This window comes from Nicotiana tabacum, chromosome 20 (genome assembly GCF_000715075.1).
Source record: "Nicotiana tabacum cultivar K326 chromosome 20, ASM71507v2, whole genome shotgun sequence".
Lineage (NCBI taxonomy): Eukaryota > Viridiplantae > Streptophyta > Magnoliopsida > Solanales > Solanaceae > Nicotiana > Nicotiana tabacum.
Genome location: NC_134099.1, coordinates 92,612,336 through 92,631,476, shown reverse-complemented (window position 1 = coordinate 92,631,476; position 19,141 = coordinate 92,612,336). Strand labels below are relative to the sequence as shown.

The 19,141-nt window shown below is 39.0% G+C and overlaps 1 protein-coding gene across 1 annotated transcript; it reads left to right on the top strand.

Annotated features, from left to right (window-relative positions):
- Positions 1-15,816: 15,816 nt before the first annotated feature.
- On the top strand, positions 15,817-16,848 carry LOC107806403 (uncharacterized protein At1g76070-like). The gene has a single exon (XM_016630555.2). It carries the CDS (start codon positions 15,945-15,947, stop codon positions 16,680-16,682), a length of 738 nt encoding a protein of 245 aa, XP_016486041.2. The 5' UTR covers positions 15,817-15,944; the 3' UTR covers positions 16,683-16,848.
- The last annotated feature ends 2,293 nt before the right edge of the window (positions 16,849-19,141 follow it).

Here is a 19,141-nt window from a genome sequence, read left to right as displayed (position 1 = left end):
GGGTGCGGAAAAAGGAGGCGTGACAGTAACAACTCTTCACCCATTCTGCATTATCGAGCTCAACTTTCTATATGATTCTTAGGGAAGGAATTTCCACTTCGGCGGGAATGATGGCTTCTGTACCATAAACCAGCATATAGAGGGTTTCCCTAGTTAACGTGCGGACTGTGGTGTGATACCCCAATAAAGCAAATGATAACTTCTTGTGCCGCTACTTATGCTTCTCTATCATTTTCCTTAGTATCTTCTTGATATTCTTATTGGCGGCTTCTACGGCTCCATTCATCTGAGGTCTGTAGGCTGTAGAATTCTTGTGTCTGATCTTGAAAGTTTCACTCATAGCTTTCATCAAGTCACTATTGAGGTTGGAGCCATTATTTGTAATGATTGATTCTGGAATCCCAAATCGACAAACGATACGGTCACGGACAATGTATGCTACGACTTTCTTAGTTACTGCTCACGGACAAAGTGCAGAATGTAAAACGTGTCCTAATTTGGAAACCTCTTTGTGCCCGAGGTAAGCCTAGCGACAAATTAATTTGGAGAACTTAGAATGCCAAATACCTCATTTTATTGATAGAAAATAAGACGAATCCCAAATCGACACTAAATAAATAGGAAAAAATGTCACTACTGGCCATTGGCCTTATTACATTTTATAAAAGAAGACTCCTATTTATTTGGTCCCAGAAGGACCTTTCCTAGATTCAGCATCCTTGGCTCCATCGAACAGCTTTCCTAACTCGCGAAGTTCTAGCGATAGGTAGGCTCTGGCTAGATGTCCGCCCTCATTCCCTTCAGCATTTTCGCAATCCTCGATTCTTTTGAGGAATTTTCTTTCTAGCTCCACTATGCCCCACTCCAAGTATCCCAGTCGCTTGTTCGCACTGACAACCATGTCTTTCCACTCCTCAATCAGCTTTTGGTTGGCTTCTTGTATCTCACGGTGCTCACTTTCGCATTCCAGGATCCTCTTGCGTAGTTGATTGTATTTCACCTATGCCTCGGCCTTTTCATCTATGATCCTGTGGCCTCTAACAAACCCTGGCTGGCCCAGACCATCGTGATTATCTTCCAACTAGCCTGAATAGTAGGGAGCACAACCAACATGGTATCTGTCTGGCTCGATGGTATCTCTCCCCATGACGATCTTGTAGTGCCACATATGCTAAGCTTGGCACTTATAAGGACTATCATCAGCCTAGAAGTCAACCCGGAAATGACTCATCTTGTCGACCCTGGGTATAACCTGCTTCCTACCAGTTTGCCTCATAACCCGGAGAGGGACCTAAGGGTATGTTCCTCTCAAACCGATCAATATCAGAAATGGTGCATCCCTGGATTTGGCCATGAATTCCTCGGCCAGAAACCACTCAAACATCCATTGTACCTAACCCTTGGTTAGATTATCAAACAACTCTACCCATCCCATGGCGGCTTCCGGCTGAGTGAACATGTTGGGCATGTAATTCATTCGCCTCGGATGATGGAAGGCTATATGATCATCCCAATCCCTTCTCTGAATCTCTTGTCGGTATTCACCCCTTTGGAGATGCTCCATGAGCCAGAGCTAAAGTAGCAAATTGCAGCCTTCGAAGTGTTTGGCTCCCTGTTGACACTTCTGTAGGGCTCAGTATATTTCCGCAATGATCATGGGCACAATGCTGAATGGTTGCCCGCCAATTCCTTCCATTAAGGTCTTAGTTACCATAGTCAGTCTGGTGTGGATTCTTTCTTTCTTCATTGGAAACACGATCAACCCCTAGAAACAAAACATGAATACAAAGACCCTTCGGTGAATATGCCCTAATGATGTGATGGCAAATTCATCAAGATAGGTACAGTAGGATTTATTGTGACCATACCTCTCATACAAATAGTCAAAGGGGATATAGGATTCTTTTATACATGTTAGTTCTGGATTCTTCTTCAAACCCATCATTTTGGGGAAGCCCATGCCTTTGCGATTCTTAAGCATCAACAAACCTAGAGTTTCCTATGCTATACTGGCTAATCCTCCTATTTCTTCTAGTAAGGGTCTCATTTCAATGTCCCCGAAGCGGAAGACAGGCCTCTCACAATCCCAAAACAGAGTAGCAGCTTCTATGATCTTGTTGTTGGGTTGGATTTCTAGGAGAGAAGGTAGGTTTCCCAAATATTTCTAGACAAGAGTTTGATCACTAGAGTGAAGATCCTCCTACCAACTTAGCAATTTTGGGTGGATGTTGGTGACCATGCCGAATCTAGGGACTTCGTGCCTCATATTTCTACAAGACAAATAAGGTTAGGCCCTTACCCCCACCAGACTCGACTATTTAATACCAACAATTAGCATAAAGCATTTAGTTCTCCAAATAAATGTACAGAACGTGGTGATGTCCATTTGGGTTCAGGGAAACCCGGCAGACTTTGGACAAGGCTATCTTAAAGAGTCATTATGTGGACAACATAACTGACTCGGCTAGGTTTGACCATGATGCATGCATAGTTAAAATAGAGTAAGGTTTCTATGGGGTTTTAGATAGGTACCCTTTTGCGAACAACTCAAGGGGAAAAGGCAAGGAATCGTCGAATACACCGTTGATCGACTGGTTTTACTGCAAATATGCCTTTTCCAGATTTAGGGGTAATAATATCGGAAGAGCGCAACCACTCATTATAAGCGTTGCTATGGGATTTGTTTGGCACGAGTGGAATATGATGTTGAACATGATTATGCAATAATTAAAAACATGTTGTCACATATTTGCACGTTTAAGAAAGCAGTAAATACAACAGTTTCATAATTTAAAGCAGTAGTAAAAGAAAGAAACAAAAAGACAAGTCAGTTTTGCAATTGGAAAGGGGAATTGAATGCTTAAAGGAATTAAACAAGTAATTGCACATAAATTCACAATAATAGTCTAAAATGGTAAAAGCCTAAAAATCCCCAGCAGAGTCGTCATGCTGTTGCGCCCCTTTTTTCTTGCAAAATCGGGTTTAGGACATTTGGTGTGGGACAACTCGTTCCTTTTGGGAACTGGGTTTGCAATTGAAGAGTCGCCACGTAATGATTAAGGTGCATTAGGACACCACTAGAAATTCAATTCTAAGTTTGTTTGAACAACCAGAGATTGGGTAAGGGCTTGAAATTATCCCAAGGGGAAGGTGTTAGGCACCCCTCAAGATCCGCTAGTGTGGTTTCCGGCCAGATAGTTATTGTGAATTTGGGATGCAATTAACATATAAGCAGATAAGGCTAAAAAAGAGAGGATTTCAATACACAATGGTCGGAAAGTAAACCAAGTTTGAAAGAGCAATTACAAGGGCTGACTTTAAATAAGGAGTTATAATGCCCAAAAAAAGAAGGGGGAAATAAAGAAAGGGCATCCTAGGTTTGATAAAAATATGGATCACATCAATGCAATGCCCGGTAATCACTCCTCAACAGAGGGGTTACATGTGACATTAGTGCACCGGTCATCATATCCATATCTACCATTTCCTACCCCGTTTAAGGTACTAAAGCGCAGATTGGTCTCGAACACTATTGCATGCTATTACTCGTCCCGTTCTCATCAGTCCCGGAGGCACTTAGGACTACTAATCCTAAAGGGGAGGGATATTAGGCTGGCTTGAAATTTCAAAGGTAAAAATCTAAGGCGACATACAAAACATATAAAAGACTGCACATTAAAGGGGAAACACATAAACATATAAGGCTAAAGTATACCTCCTCAAACAAAACACATAACTAGCAAGACTTGCACATACTTTTTGGGTCTGATTAAAGCACATAAAGACGAGGGAAGTTGATTATTAAGGCATATTAGTTTATTACATATCTCAGATAAGAAGTCTGAATCAGGCTTGCCTGCTGGTTGTAGCCTTTAACAAAAAGCGGATTCGATTTTACAGTTATTACTCTAAGGGTTTGCCTAAGTGTTTAGACGGGGTCCTATAGGAATGATATCTACTTAATTCAGAATGAGGCAAAACAATACTAACTTAAGAACAAATTGTTTGAGATCCTATAGGCATGCTTGCTAAACCTCGTTAAATAAAAATGGAAAGTTGTTTAAAACTGGTTCAGAATCGAACTGATTTTAAATTGAACTAGTTTCAGATTCTGTAAGCGATGGTATCTAATATTGCTGATTTTAATCCCTATAGGCATGATATCTAACATTGAATGTGAATAAAAACGAACCAGAAATTTACTTGGGAATCCCTATAGGCATGATTTCTATATGTTACTGATTTTAGACCTTTATAGACATGATACCTAAACGGTGACAAATATGCAGAATTTCAGATAATCCCTATAGGCATGTTATCTAGATGTGAGTTGAAAAGGCGAGTCCTATAGACATGGTTTCTAAATATAGTGTGAATATGCAGAATTAGAGCAGTCCTATAGGCATGTCTTCTAAATGTAAATTGAACAAGTAGAGAATGCAGTCCTATAGGCATGTTTTCTACCCTTGAGCATGCATAATTTCCCAATCCTTTTCACTAACCAAAGCCCCAATGTTTATTACAAATTATTACAAACTGAATAATGAGTTACATCAGAAAGTGTAAAAGAAGAGGTTACAACTAGAGGAAGTCTGATTCTTGACTTCCTCTCTGAGTTATGAGATAAACCAACTCAAAATACCATTGATCCAAAGCCTTTCTCAGTCTTGGATGTGTTAGAGTTCCCTAAGGGCCTTAATAAGACCCCGGGCAGTGCTCACCCAAGCTCCATAACCAGAATAGGGACAAGTGCAATGTGGAAATGCCAGCCCTCAGATGTCCAAGTTAAGAGGGAGCTCATGGGTCCCAAGGCAAGGCTCGCATGAGGGGGGCAGAGCTTATGTCTAAGAAGAGAGTGAGAAGTGCAAAAACTAATTTCTAAGAACTGAAGGAATAAAGGAGAGGGAAAGGGTGATAGGAGTCAGTCATTAACACTTCACAGAATTGATAAATTCACATAAAGGGGCAGGGGATTGGGAATCCATTGCAAGGAGCCTATATACTTAGGCAAGAGTTAATTTTGGGCATGCATAGCAATAAGGAGTGTTGTCATGCTTGTAAATCAACCAGAGCACACAACATATAAGGGAAACATGGGGGTTATAATCTTAGGAGGATCAAGTTTGGGTCATGCTCAGCAATGTTCAATGCTTTCATGCCCCAAACTAACCACAAGTATTAATCACATTGGGGTAGGGATTTGGGATTCATAATACATTGATTCAGAACAGGAGAAAGGAAATTACAGCATGCTGAGAAATGGTACTAAATTAAATACAAGTAGTGGTCATACAAGAATGCAAAATCAGTGAGTAAGCATGTTGTTGTTGGTGCTGAAAAACTTAATTAGGACATACCAGTCAAAGAAGCAAAGTGCGGTAAAGAAAAGTAGCAGGACTTCGAAATATAGCCTTGGCTTTCAGCCGGCTGAACAGGCCACAGTACAAGTAATAAAGCAAGAGGAGTGTTTTGAGTGTAAGTGTGAGTTCAGAACTAAAATGTTCGTGTGTTTGTGTTAATGAGAGAATATGTGTATATAGTAGTTCGAAACCATGTGAAATAAGGCAAGAATTACAATTGTATAGTAATTATGGAACTCAGAACCAATTAGAACCAAAATCAGTACAAGTATTCCCTTAATTTAAGGGAATTAGTTCAAACGGTAAGAACGAGTAACAAATAAGAAAGAAATCAATGTGTAGACAAGGAAATAATTCGAACATATTGGGCATAGAGTAAACTATTAGGGCTAGGTTCAGAAAAACTCTAATTAAGGAAATAGACAGTAAGAATCAAACAGCCAAGGTAAGGGAATCAATTAGATTGAGTAGAAAAGTAGGGATCGAATGTCTAAAGGAAAGCGTTCAAATTAGACCAAGAAACAGGGGAATCAGAATCAATCAAAGAGAAAGTCATGTGTAAATATTTTGCATATAAATAAAGTAAGACATAGACGGTCAAGAGTCGACATACAAACCTAGCAAACATGAGAGTCAAATAATACTAATTCGATGAGAAAGAGGCAAGTTTCGAACAGTCAAGATGAACACAAGCACGCAAAATCAGTGTAAGTTTTTTTTAGGCTAAGAAACTGAGTAGAAACAAATCAAGACAAGATAGTCATGAAGAATCACAGAAACTCAAAAACGAGAACTGACTAGTCATGCTGATACACAAAACCAAACAAAGAACCCCCTAAAAATTAGGGCTTTCAACATAGGCGAGTTAAAGAGAAGATAGAAACCTAGAATTAGAAGAAGCACACAAAGGGAACAAGAGATTTCGAAAAGATTTTCTGCACTTAAATGAACGGTTTCGGACCCAAAACCATAAGATTTTCAACAATAAAAGGGCTTTAAAAAGAGGATAAATAGACAGATCGGACAAAACTTAGGCAAACAATCATTTGTATAATAAACATTTAAAAGAAACTAGGGGTTTTAACATGCAAACTCAGGCAGAAGGATAATGCGAGCATACACAGCAAAACATATCAGAAATCAAAGAAAGGTTTCGAAATAACTTAACAGAACCTTAATCAGAAGGATAAGGAGTTTTGAAAGCGGAGTTTTAAAAGAAACTTCGAGAAAAGTGCTTAAATGTTCAGAGCAGACATAGATCTGAAACAGATCTAAGAGAAATCGAGAGAACCTTAAAGGTTAGGGTTTCAAAAGAACCCCAAGTGGTGAGAAAGGTTTTGAAAACCATCGATCTAAGCAAAAGAGTCAAGAGTCAGACTCGAATAGCCATGGCTGGCCGGAGAAAGGTCAGAGACGATCGGAGAACAGCCATAAACTGAAATCAACCAAGGTCTGGACCAAACTCTTTTAAGATCTAGCCTTGAAACCATAACAATCGAACACGTAAAAGCCATGGGAGGTGGATACAGGCCTCCAATGACCTTGGAAGCCATGAATTTGGGAGGTTTTAGGGTTGCAGTTGAGGGGGACGACTAGGGTTTGAGAGGATTTGAGAGAGGATTGAGAGAGAAGGGGATTTAGAGGCGGTGTAGTGTGAATAATGAAAGGGTTTGGGGGGGGGGGGGGTCTTTTGAGTTTAATTAGGAAAGGAGGGATGGGAGTCGTTGATCTAAGTGATCAACGACTGATATTAAAGAGGTTAGGTGGGGATCCGGGTATGGGTTGGTTTAATTGGGTTAGGGGTCGGGTATGAATGGATTTGGGCCGGGGTAATTGGGTTTGAATTGGGTCTAATTGGGGTCAGAATTTGGCTATAATTGAAATGAAATTGGGCCAACATTTAAATAGCCAATTTTCCCTATTTGATTTATAAAACATAATAAATTAATTTCTGGAAATAACTTAAGGTACCAAAATGATTTATAACACATAGTTAACTATTTAAAAATACCATACCTAATTTTTATGAATATAAACGTAATTAATCCTAAAAGAGGCTAAATTGTAATTATATGCAATTTAGCTTTAAAAATATCAAATAAATTTGTAGAAGTATGCAAAAATTATCCTAGCTATATTTTAGCATAAATATGAGAATCCAATAAATGAATCAACAAAATAATAATTTTGGGAATAATTATTGGGTTTTTATGGATAAAATAGGGTAATAAATCGATTTAAAAATTAAATAAAATTAATAAAACATTTGGACATACTTATATATTCATAGTATGTTATTTTGAAAGTATTTTTCATATAAAAATATACAGGGAAAAAACTCGGAGCAAGACTCGCTCTCCAACCATGAATGCAACATCGCGAACCTTCTGATCTGCATAACTCTTCTGTTTGGACTGGGTTGTGCGTAGTCTATCTTGAATCACCCTAACCTTTTGCAAAGCATCCTGAACCAAGTCTGTACCTAACAACCTAGCCTCTCCCCGCTCAAACCAACCTACTGGAGACCGACACCACCTACCATACAAAGCCTCATACGGGGTCATCTGAATGCTCGATGGTAGCTGCTGTTGTATGCAAACTCTGCAAGTGGCAAGAACTGATCCCAAGAACTTACTGTAGACATGTGATTTTTGACCCTCCCCAAGATTTTTTATATTTTAGCATGTAATTATTTAATTTAGGCCTAATATAGCTATTTCAACTATTTTTGACTTCTTTACTTTATTTTTGTCATAAAAATGGAAAATTACAAAAAATATTTTAGCTTACGTATCTTTCCTAAATTTAAATAAAACAATATATACAAAAATAGTACTTTATTTTTATCTTTACATGATCTTGAAAATACAAAAAATATATAATAGTTTCATGTTAGCTTTTGCATTATGTAGTATTTTTATCTTATTTTAAAAGGAGTCGATTAAGGTGTTGGATCATAATTTTAAGAGTTTTAGAACCCAGTTCTTGGCTCAAGTCGGATTAGTCCATTAAGCCTAGGTACCCTTCTAGACTCCTCTTTGGAATAAAAACAAACAAAAAGACCCTAAGGACCTAATACACAAAAGACCTAGGGACTAATGGGCAAAATACACAAAAATACACCTAAACCTAGACTCTACCTATAAATTAATGCTTAAAAATCAAAAAAGGAGAAGGAGAACAAAAAACTGAAAAGGCTGAGTGCCACAGACCAAAAAGAGACCCCCCCGCGCGTTATCTTCTCCAAACGACCCTAGTTCTCTTCTATTGGAACAAAGCCAAAGAACCAAAAACAGAGAACCCACCCCCTATGACTTCGTCTTCTTCGCTCCACCCATCGACCACCCAAAACTCCATCGTCTCTTTCATATTGAGAGGACTTAAAACATCCATGAACAAGGGACCTTAGGCCAGCCATGTCCGAGTTCTCCACAGTAGCCTTACGCCGGAAAACGCCCATAGCTGACCCTTCTCCATCTTCTTCTTCAACTCATCCTCTCACCGGTCAGTGGCGAGCACGTCGGAAAACTCACAGAGATCTATCGCCACTGCTCTTTTTTCTTCATCTATCACAGTTACAACAGCCATGAAACTTGCTTGAACCCTCCGTGAAACAGTTCCTCAAATCAGCTCCGAAAACAGATCCAAACCCAACGTTGAAAACACACAAGAGAAGCAGCCTCACCTTCGCATAGGAACAACAGCTCGAACTGTTGATGTTTTCGCAGAGAAACATCCCAAAACGATTCTAAACCACCTGTTACTGTCATGAAGTTTGTTGTTCTCATTTTCTAGCTTATTTCGAGTTTTCCGGCGAGCTTCGAGGTCTGTATCGAGGTTCCACTCTAGATCTCCATACGCCGGTCCGATAGGCAGCAACTTGTTTCACTTTAGGGCGAAAGCTTCTTAAGGTTCTATTCTATCTCCTTATCTTCTACTGGTTATTTTAATGAAAATGCCTAAAACTTTACTCTATTTGTATTAATAACTTGGGTTTGAGAATTGTGGTGATGTTGATTTTTGACCTCTCTTGTTAGCTTTGTGACTGCTATTTAGTAGTAATATTTGCGGTTTAAAGTTCATTCTTATTTGCTAAACGGATCAGAGAATGGATTTTATTAGAATTATGAAATGAAGATTCAATACCATGTTTATGGGCCATTGTTGAGTCTTGCAAAATTGAACTTCCATGATTTGTGGTTGTAGTCATCGATCGAGCCATTTTCATTCTTTTGTTGAATATGTAGATATATTGGTAAATAATATGCTGTTGGTATAGTTAGAATTATATGTGATGGGATTTACAGTAGGGACATGACCTTTTATAGGAGTTTGAGAATGAGAAGTATGCCACCCTCAAAAGAGTAATTCAAACATTTATTGAAATGAGAAACCGAGGCATGCCACCTAGCGAATTTCCATGGCCCTCGCGAAATTGCAAACGCGTAGCTGCTTTAGGCGCGTTAGTTTAATAATATTACCTTATTAAATTCGGGTGCGCATTTATGTGACCCAAATCCAAATCTCAACGATGTTAAAATATGTCAAAAGTCACGGGTGCATTTATGTGATGCGGTTCGAGATGTGTTTTAATGACGTTGCAATCTTCTTTAATTAACTAAATAAAAGTGGTTTAAAGTTAAAATGCACATAGGTTTAAAAGTGTTTTAAAATTAGATAATTAAGCCGAATATAACAGTTGAGCGACTGTGCTAGAACCACGGAATTCAGGAGTGACTAACACTTTCTCCCGGGTTAATGGAATTCCTTACCCGGATTTCTGGTTCGCGGACTATTAAACAGAGTCAATCTTTCCTCGATTCGGGATTCTAAACCGGTGACTTGGGACACCATAAATCTCCCAAGTGGCGAACTCTGAATCTTTTAACAATAAATCCCGTTTTGATTGTCCTTTAATTGGAAAAACTCCTTTATACTCCCTTCCGGGGGTGTAGGTGAAAAAAAAGGAGGTGTAACACCTACAAACTCCATCACATATGCACGAAGCATATCCTCTAATATATGAATAGTGCACTCGAACTGTTCGCCTGTTTGAGGGTGAAACGTTGTGCTCAACTCCACCCGAGCACCTAACTCATGTTGTACGACCCTCCAGAACTGCGATGTAAACTGCGTACCCCAATCAGAGATGATGGATATCGACATGCCATAAAGCCTGAAAATCTCGCGATATAAACTCGAGCCAGTTGCTCGAAAGAATATGTAGTCATCACTATAATGAAATGAGCTAACTTAGTCAACATATCCATAACTACCCAAACTGCATCGAACTTCCTCTGAGTCCGTGGGAGCCAACAACAAAATCCATAATGATCCGCTCCCATTTACACTTCGGGATCTCTAGCTTCTAAAGCAATCTACCTGGCTGTTGATGCTCATATTTCACCTGCTGACAGTTTAGGCACCGAGCTACATACTCATCTATGTCCTTCATTATTTTCCTCCACCAATAATGCTACCTCAAGTCCTGATACATCTTTGCGGCACCTGGATGAATGGAGAATCAACTCACGTAAACCATCTATGTTGGGCACACATAGCCTGCCCTGCATCCTTAAGCATCATCGTCCCCAATAGTGATCTCCTTGGTATCACTGTACTGAACTATGTCCTTAAGGAAAAGCAGATGGGGATCATCATACTGACGCTCCCTGATACGATCATAAAGAGAAGACTGAGAAACCACACAAGCCAAAACTCGACTCGGCTCAGAAACATCCAATCTAACAAACTAGTTGTCCAGGGCCTAAACATCCAATGCTAATGGCCTCTCAGATGCTATTAGATATGCTAGACTGCCCAAACTTTCCGCCCTATGACTCAAGGTATCGACTACCACATTGGCCTTTTCGAGGTATAGAGTAGTGATATCATAGTCCGTAAGTAGCTCTAACCACCTCCGCTAATGCAAGTTAAGATCCTTTTGTTTGAACAGATGTTGTAGACTCCGATGATCTATGTAGATCTCACAAGGGACACCGTACAAATAGTGCCGCCAAATCTTCAAGGAATGAACAATAGCTGCTAACTCATGGTCGTGGACATGATAATTCTTCTCATGCAACTTTATCTGTCTAGACGCGTAGGAAACAACCCTACCCTCTTGCATCAACACCGCACCTAGGCCAATACGGAACACATCACAATATACAACCCCGAACCTGTAGGAAATACCAATATTGGGACTCTAGTCAAAGAATTCTTGAGCTTTTGAAAGCTCTCTTAACTCTCCTCTATCCACCTGAACGGCACACTCTTCTAGGTTAGCCTGGTCATAGGTGTTGCAATAGATGAGAAACCTTTTACAAATCAAAGGTAAGACCCCACCAAACCAAGAAAACTCCGAATCTCCGTAGCTGAAGACGGTCTGGGACAACTCTACACTGCTTCAATCTTCTTCAGATCTACCTTGATCCCTTCACTTGACACTTCATGCCCCAAAATACCACCAAATCTAGCCAGAATTCACATTTTGAAAATTTTACATATAGTTTCTTTTCTCTCAAGGTCTGAAGCATAGTCCTCAGGTGCTGCTCATGATCCTCCCCACTTCGGGAGTACACCAGAATGTCTTTAATCAATACAATGACGAATGAATCAAGATAGACCCCAAATACATGACGCATCAAGTGCATGAATGTTGCTGGGGCATTGGTTGGCCCAAATGACATCACAAGGAACTCATAATGATCGTACCGAGTCTTGAAGGCAGTCTTCGGGATATCTGGCTCCCGAATATTCAACTGATTATATCTTGAATGCAAGTTAATCTTGTAGAAAACTCTAGCACCCTGTAACTGATCAAATAGGTCATCAATACGTGGCAGTGGATAACTATTCTTCACTGTAACCTTGTTCATAATCAATAAACATGCGCATAGAACCATCCTTCTTCTTCACAAATAAGATCGGAGCACCCCAAGATGACACATTGGGCCGAATGAAGCCCTTGTCAAGCGACTCCTACAACTGCTCATTTAATTCCTTCAACTCATGTGGAGCCATACGATATGGAGGAATAAAGATGGGTTGAGTGCCTGGTAACAAAATAATACCAAAGTCAATATCCCTATCGGGTGGCATGCCTGGAAGATACGCTAGAAATACATCTGGATAATCCCTCACTACCGGAATTGACTTAACGGTAGGAGCATCAATACTAACATCTCTCATATAAGCTAGATACGCATCATACCCCTTCTCAACCATCAGCTGAGCCTTTAAAAATGAAATAACCCTGCTAGGAGTGTAATCTAAAATACCTCTCTACTCTAACTGTGGTAATCTTGGCAGCGTCACGATCTTGGCGTGACAATCAAGAATATAATGATAGTGCGACAATCAGTCTATGCCCAAAATAATATCAAAGTCTACCATACTAAGCAATAATAGATTGGATCTGGTCTCAAAAATACTAAGAACAACCAAACACGACCGATACATACGGTCAACAACAATAGAATCTCCCACAAATGTAGATACATATACAGGACAACTCAAAAAATCACGCGATACACCCAAAAAAGGAGCAAAATAAGATGACACATATGAATAAGTGGAGTCTAGATCAAATAAGACTAATGGATCTCTATGACAGATCAGAACAATACTTGTAATGACAGAGTCGGATACAACTGCCGCAGTGCGAGCAGGACGAGCATAATATATGTCCTAGACTCCCCATCTAGGGCAACCTCTACTTGCCCGACCTCCACCTCAAGCTGGCTATGCAGGTGGAGCTGTACACCCAGTGGAGCATGCAGTGCCTGAGTAGTCTGTGGAGGAGCACCCCTCCTAAATCTGGGGCAATCCCTTATCATATGTCGAGTGTCACCACACTCAAAACAGACTCTCAGAAGACGTGGCTGTTGTGGCTGGCTAAGGCCTGATCAACTGGACTGACCACTGAAAGCACCCCGGGCAGGAGGTGCATTAGATAATGACGGTGCATAATAGGGATCCTGGGGCCTAGGAGTGGCCGGAATACCGCTGGCATCTAGAAGTGCTGAATGAATAGGTCTACTCTCAAAGCCCCTACCCTGACGAGCTGTAGTTGGGGCACGTGTAATATTATAAGTGCCAGACTCTTGAGACCTCTTAGCCTCTCTCCTCTCTCTCCCATGTCAACATACATTCCAGTCTCCTAGCAATCACCACTACCTGCTGGTATGCAATTTCCATCTCCAACCCCCGGGCCATGCTAAACCTGATACTGGGGTTGAGCCCCTCGACAAATCAACGGACCCACTCTCGAACAGTAGCAACGAAGGCTGGTGCATGCCTAGCCAGATCACTATTCCGACACGATCATAAAACCCTAACACAACTACTCAAACTCTATGTGCCATACATCTCTAAGACTCTGTGGAACATATTCCCTCAAAAATATATCCGAGAACTAAGTCCAAATGAGTGAAGCTTCCTCGGCCAGACGATCCAACTCATATGCTCGCCACCACTGATAGGTCACTCTCTTAAGCTGGAACGTAGTGAAAGCAACCCCACTAGACTCCGCAATAGACATAGTACGGAGGATACAGTGACACTCGAATTCGTGCCCGGTAACCATAAAGTCCACTCTTGATCAAACTTTCAAATTTTTAACTTTCGTCATTTCAAAACAATTTCAACTACGGACCTCCAATCCATAATCCAGACATACTCCTAAGTCTAAAATCATCCAACGGAGCTAACGGAACCCTCGTAACTCCAATCTGGATCTGTTTACATACAAGTCAACATCCGGTCAACCTTTTCAACTTAAGCTTCTAACCTTGAGACTAAGTTTATCAATTCATTCCGAAACCTTTTCGGGCCCGAACCAACAACCCCGACAAATCACATAACAACTTTAAGGCATAAAATGAGTAGTAAATGGGGGATCGGGGCTAATACTCTCAAAATGACCGGCCAAGTCATTACAATTTGGTTTGATTTGGTTTGGTGCTAGAAAACAAACCCGATTATAATATATTTGGTTTGGTTTTAACTAAAAAAGTCAAACCGAAACCAAACCAACTCGATACTACATGTATACAAGTTTTAAAAATATTTCATACATATATATATTAATTGTAATGTATTTTATAAATATTTTAAAAAAATTTCCAGAGTTTTCTCTTTTAATATATTATTTCAAGCTTGGACTTAGAAATTTTGAATGATCAATTATGTTTTATAGCCCATAAAAGTTGGTAACTCAAATAAATCCCAAAGAAAAATTAAATTAATATTAATGCTAACAAAAAGATTCAATTCAATACTAGGAATGACAATAGTATTGGATTTTTTTTCATTGATTTAGATAGTGGAAATGCATAAGTTACTTTTAATATTATTTAGTCATGTAATTAATAATTAGTACTTATTAGTCGTACTTATTTTAGCATGACTTAGTACTTTTAGATTATGTTTATTTTTATTATGGCTTATTAATTAGCAATATTTATTTTATGCGATTTGTTGAGTATTTTAGTATAATCATGACTCATCTCACATTATTTTGTATTATTTTATTGGGTAACATCTTATATAGTTTTATCCTACTAGGACCTAAGAAATATTAGAGCACAAATAATTATATATTTTATGCTATGAAGATTTTGTCGGAAAAAATCTGAAAAACCCGAGAAAGACTGAGATTGAAAAATTCGACATTTGTTAGTTTGGTTTAGTTTATAGATTTAAAAATTCGAGACAATTGATTTGGTTTGGTAATTGGAATATCCGAACCAACGCGGCCTATGTACGCTCCTAATGATAAGGTAGGTAGCCTACATCAAAGGGTTTGATCCAGCGATCAATAAGTAAATAGAAATTTGTGCCAGAGACAGCGGGCGGATCTAGGGATGCGGAAGGAGGTTCACCTGAACCCCCTTCATTGAAGAATCACCACTATATATATATTTTTTGACACAGTTCAAAAGTATAGTTTAGTGGTCAAAAGATTTAAAACCTTTGTAAGCTCACTGATTCAATTTTCACTTGCCACAATCTCTTTTAATTTTTTATCGGAGGACGTAGCAGATATTTTATGGAATAATCGACGTGCTTATAAACTAGTCGGAACATTACGACTATCAAAATAAGATTAGGAAAGTAAATTATACTAATGGTGTAAGTTAGGAATGGAAAAGGGGTGGTGTTCTATAATATTTTTGAGTATTAAATTTTTACTCCATATGTTAATTAAAACAAATGACATGATCAATAAAGTCAGAATAATCGTACATGTAACTCATTTTCTCCCATTTGGTATAACATATACACATCAACATCAATTTAAGCCTTAAGATAATCATATATCATTAAAGTTTTGTCTTACCTCTCCTTCTCACTCCTTTCTTCAGTCTTGAAAAGGTCAACAATAGTATCCCACCCTTGTTTAATTAATTAGCTCCATTTGTAGTAACTAATATACTATTTCTCCAGCCGCCCATCCAACCCAATTCAATCTATATATAAATATGCACAAAAACAAACCTAGAGATAAGAAACTAACCTTTCAGAAATAGAGATTGACAATCAAAAACAACAGAAGGCTAGCTAGCTGAATTTGGATATATGGAGAAACCATGCAAGTCAAAGAAGAAAACAATCTTCAAGTTATTACCAAAAGCAGCTGCAGCAGCTGTTTTCCTATTACAAAATGCACATGCACCTTTTAGTCCAAGTAGAGAACAGAGATTAGCCACAGATTATCATCACAAAAATCATCATTATAAAGGATTTGCTGGTCCCATCATATCAGTAATCCCAGCAGATCAATCCGGAAGAAATAAATCAGAACCAAGTTCACCAAAAGTTTCATGCATTGGCCAAATCAAACACAACAAAAAGAAGATGTTGAATTGCAGTAGTAGTAAAAATCTGCAAAAACATCATGTCAAGAAGAAATCAGTGTCAAGTTTTGGAAATATATTTGCTGGAAAAGCAAAATTACTTCCAGGGAGGAAATCTGATGTTTCAGCTGATAATATTATTGCTAAGCTTCCTGATAGAGCACCTTGTTTGAGTCAAATGAAAAGGTTTGCTAGTGGAAGGGAACCTTTGAACAATTTTGACTGGAGATCAATACAAATTACAGCAGAAGATCATGATCTCAAGTATTATACAGATGATGAAGATAGAGGATACAGTGAGGATGAAGAAGATGAATTGAACACTGGTTTTCCTGCTCCAATAATAATAGGTAGATGCAGAACAAATTTCACATTGGAGCCAAGGAAAGAAATTAATATATGGAAAAGGAGAACCATGAATCAACCTAGGCCTCTTCAATTGAATACCGTTGTTGGCTAAGTGTTTTATTTTTTTACCTTCCATTTCTTTAATTCTCTTAGTTTATTTGTTCTTGATTCATTTCAGTGTAATAGTTTATAATAATGCTCTAAGGTGAAAAATTCAGTATTTTTCAAGTAGAGTTGACGTTATCTATACTGTATATAGCTTAAACTATTTTCGAGTCTGTGTATCAGCTTCTCCGATATTATGGAAGGGAGCTCTCTTCGTGCGACCTATAGATCGCGGATTTGAGCAGTGGAAGTGGCCGTTAATGCTTGCATTAGGATAGGCTGTTTACATTACACTCATTGGAGTGCGGTCCTTCCCAGATTCTGCATCAACACAGCATATACCTTGTATACCGACCTTCCTTTTATATCAGTTTCTCCTATGATTTTAGGGTTCTGGGCTGAATTCTTGATTAAACAAGGAACAAAAGCCAAGTCGTGAGCCGACCAAAAAAGAATCAAAGAACAAATAAAAGAAGCTATTTGATTTATTTGTTTCCAGTCCCACACGCAAGATATGGATGTTCTTTTTTTCCATTAATATTATTTTTTTATATGGATGTTCACGTTCACCTACAATTTTGTTACGTGGTAGCTAGTAGCTACTAATTAATTATGCACGCATTTGTCGTTCGGGGTGGATGGCTCGGCAAACCAGCAGCCATAATTGAGCGTTTACCTAATAGATTCCAAATATTTCTTACTCCCTCCGTCTTAATTGTGATTTTTTTTTAAATGACACTATATAGTCACTTTTAAAATAATAGCCGATACTTTTTTTGTATATATGTATGTATATGGCAAAATCGGTTTGTATTAAATACTTGAACTATAGAGCGACACGTGAAATTGGAGACAGACGAAAAGCGAGGTAAGTGGAAACCACCGGAGACAGCAGCTTCGGTTGGCACCGGGTAGATCCCGAAAGGAAATATTACTAATGAAGACAAATGAATGTTTGCCACCCGATGACATTCAATAAAGAATATTCTTCAATATTAAATACACAATTCGTTATATTGAATTTTGGCATTCATAACCTGCCGTTACACATTCATCAATAGCCCCCATAACTGCCGTTTAAGAGGGGCTTGATCCTAGGACCTTGTTCTCTAGATGCATCTATAAATAGTGACTTCAACAACAATTGTAGGACACAAATTGTCTAACAAACTTATGCTGCATGTTATTCTAAAACACAATAACACTTTATTTCCTACCTATTGATATTCTTATTACCGACTTTAGAAGCTCTGCTTCCGGAATGAAGCTATTTAATCTCTTATCTCGATTTCAACACTAAGTCTTACATTTTATGTAATTTATTTATCATTTTTGAATCAAATCGATTTGTTTGTCTATAAACCACGTTACAAATTCAATTTTATCGTTTTACGGGTAAACTCTGTGGTGCACACCGTGTGGCTTAGACAGTTACGTAATTGAGTTGGTCCTTGCATCTATTACTAAATTGTTTAATTCTTTGTTTCTTAGCGAAAAATCGTAAAAAAAAAGGCAGATAACGATGTCAACATCACACACAATGTTGAGGCCCAAGAAAATCCGCCTTAACACGAAGATTCAATAAGCAATAACCCCAACGAGAAGGATGTAGCCACGTCGTTCCATGAAAGGCAATATCCACGACACGTTCGGGAGGCAACTCCTGATGATGTTGAAGATGAGCACATTGTGGAAAAGGTAAGAATCCTGAGGTAACAACAAAAGGCTATTATGGGCCATCTCTCGCGACAAAATCAGGCCATGATAGAGTTGAGGCAAGCGTTCTCGGGTGATTCCAACAACCCGAATGAAAGAGGTCGAGTTCCTTCTGGTGCTCTCGCAAATCAAATAGCACAAAGGGTTGATAATAACACCTCAATGGGTGAGGTCGGCTTCGATGGAGCCGGGGGGAGGGAACGACAGCAAATCTGCTAACAACAATGGAATAATCTCTTTAAAATCGAACTCATGCTGTTTATGATAGAAATAAATGCTGGAATAGACCAAATCCCAGGCGCACCGCCAGTGTTGAAAGGATCGGAATCGAAGAAATACACCCAGTTATCGTTCAAACCGAGCGCGACACTAGAGTTAATCTCGAAGCGGTTCAAAATGCAAGATATGACAAAATATGATGGGGCTGAGAATCCTCAGGAGCACATCACCACCTATACAAAGGCGATGAAAGGAAATGACTTAGCTCCGCACGAGATTGAGTCAGTCTTGCTGAAAAGGTTCAGGGAGATCCTCACGAAAGGGGCCCTGACATGGTATTTACTTCTACCCGAGCATTCATTAGATTCCTTCAAGATGCTCACAGATTCTTTTGTCAAGGCCTAGGCTGGAGCCAGGAAGGTGCAGGCCCGAAAGGCCGATATATTCAGAATTGTGCAAAGAGAGTCTGAATTGCTGCGAGAGTTCGTGACCAGATTTCAGAAGGAAAGAATGCTTCTATCAGTCGTTCCA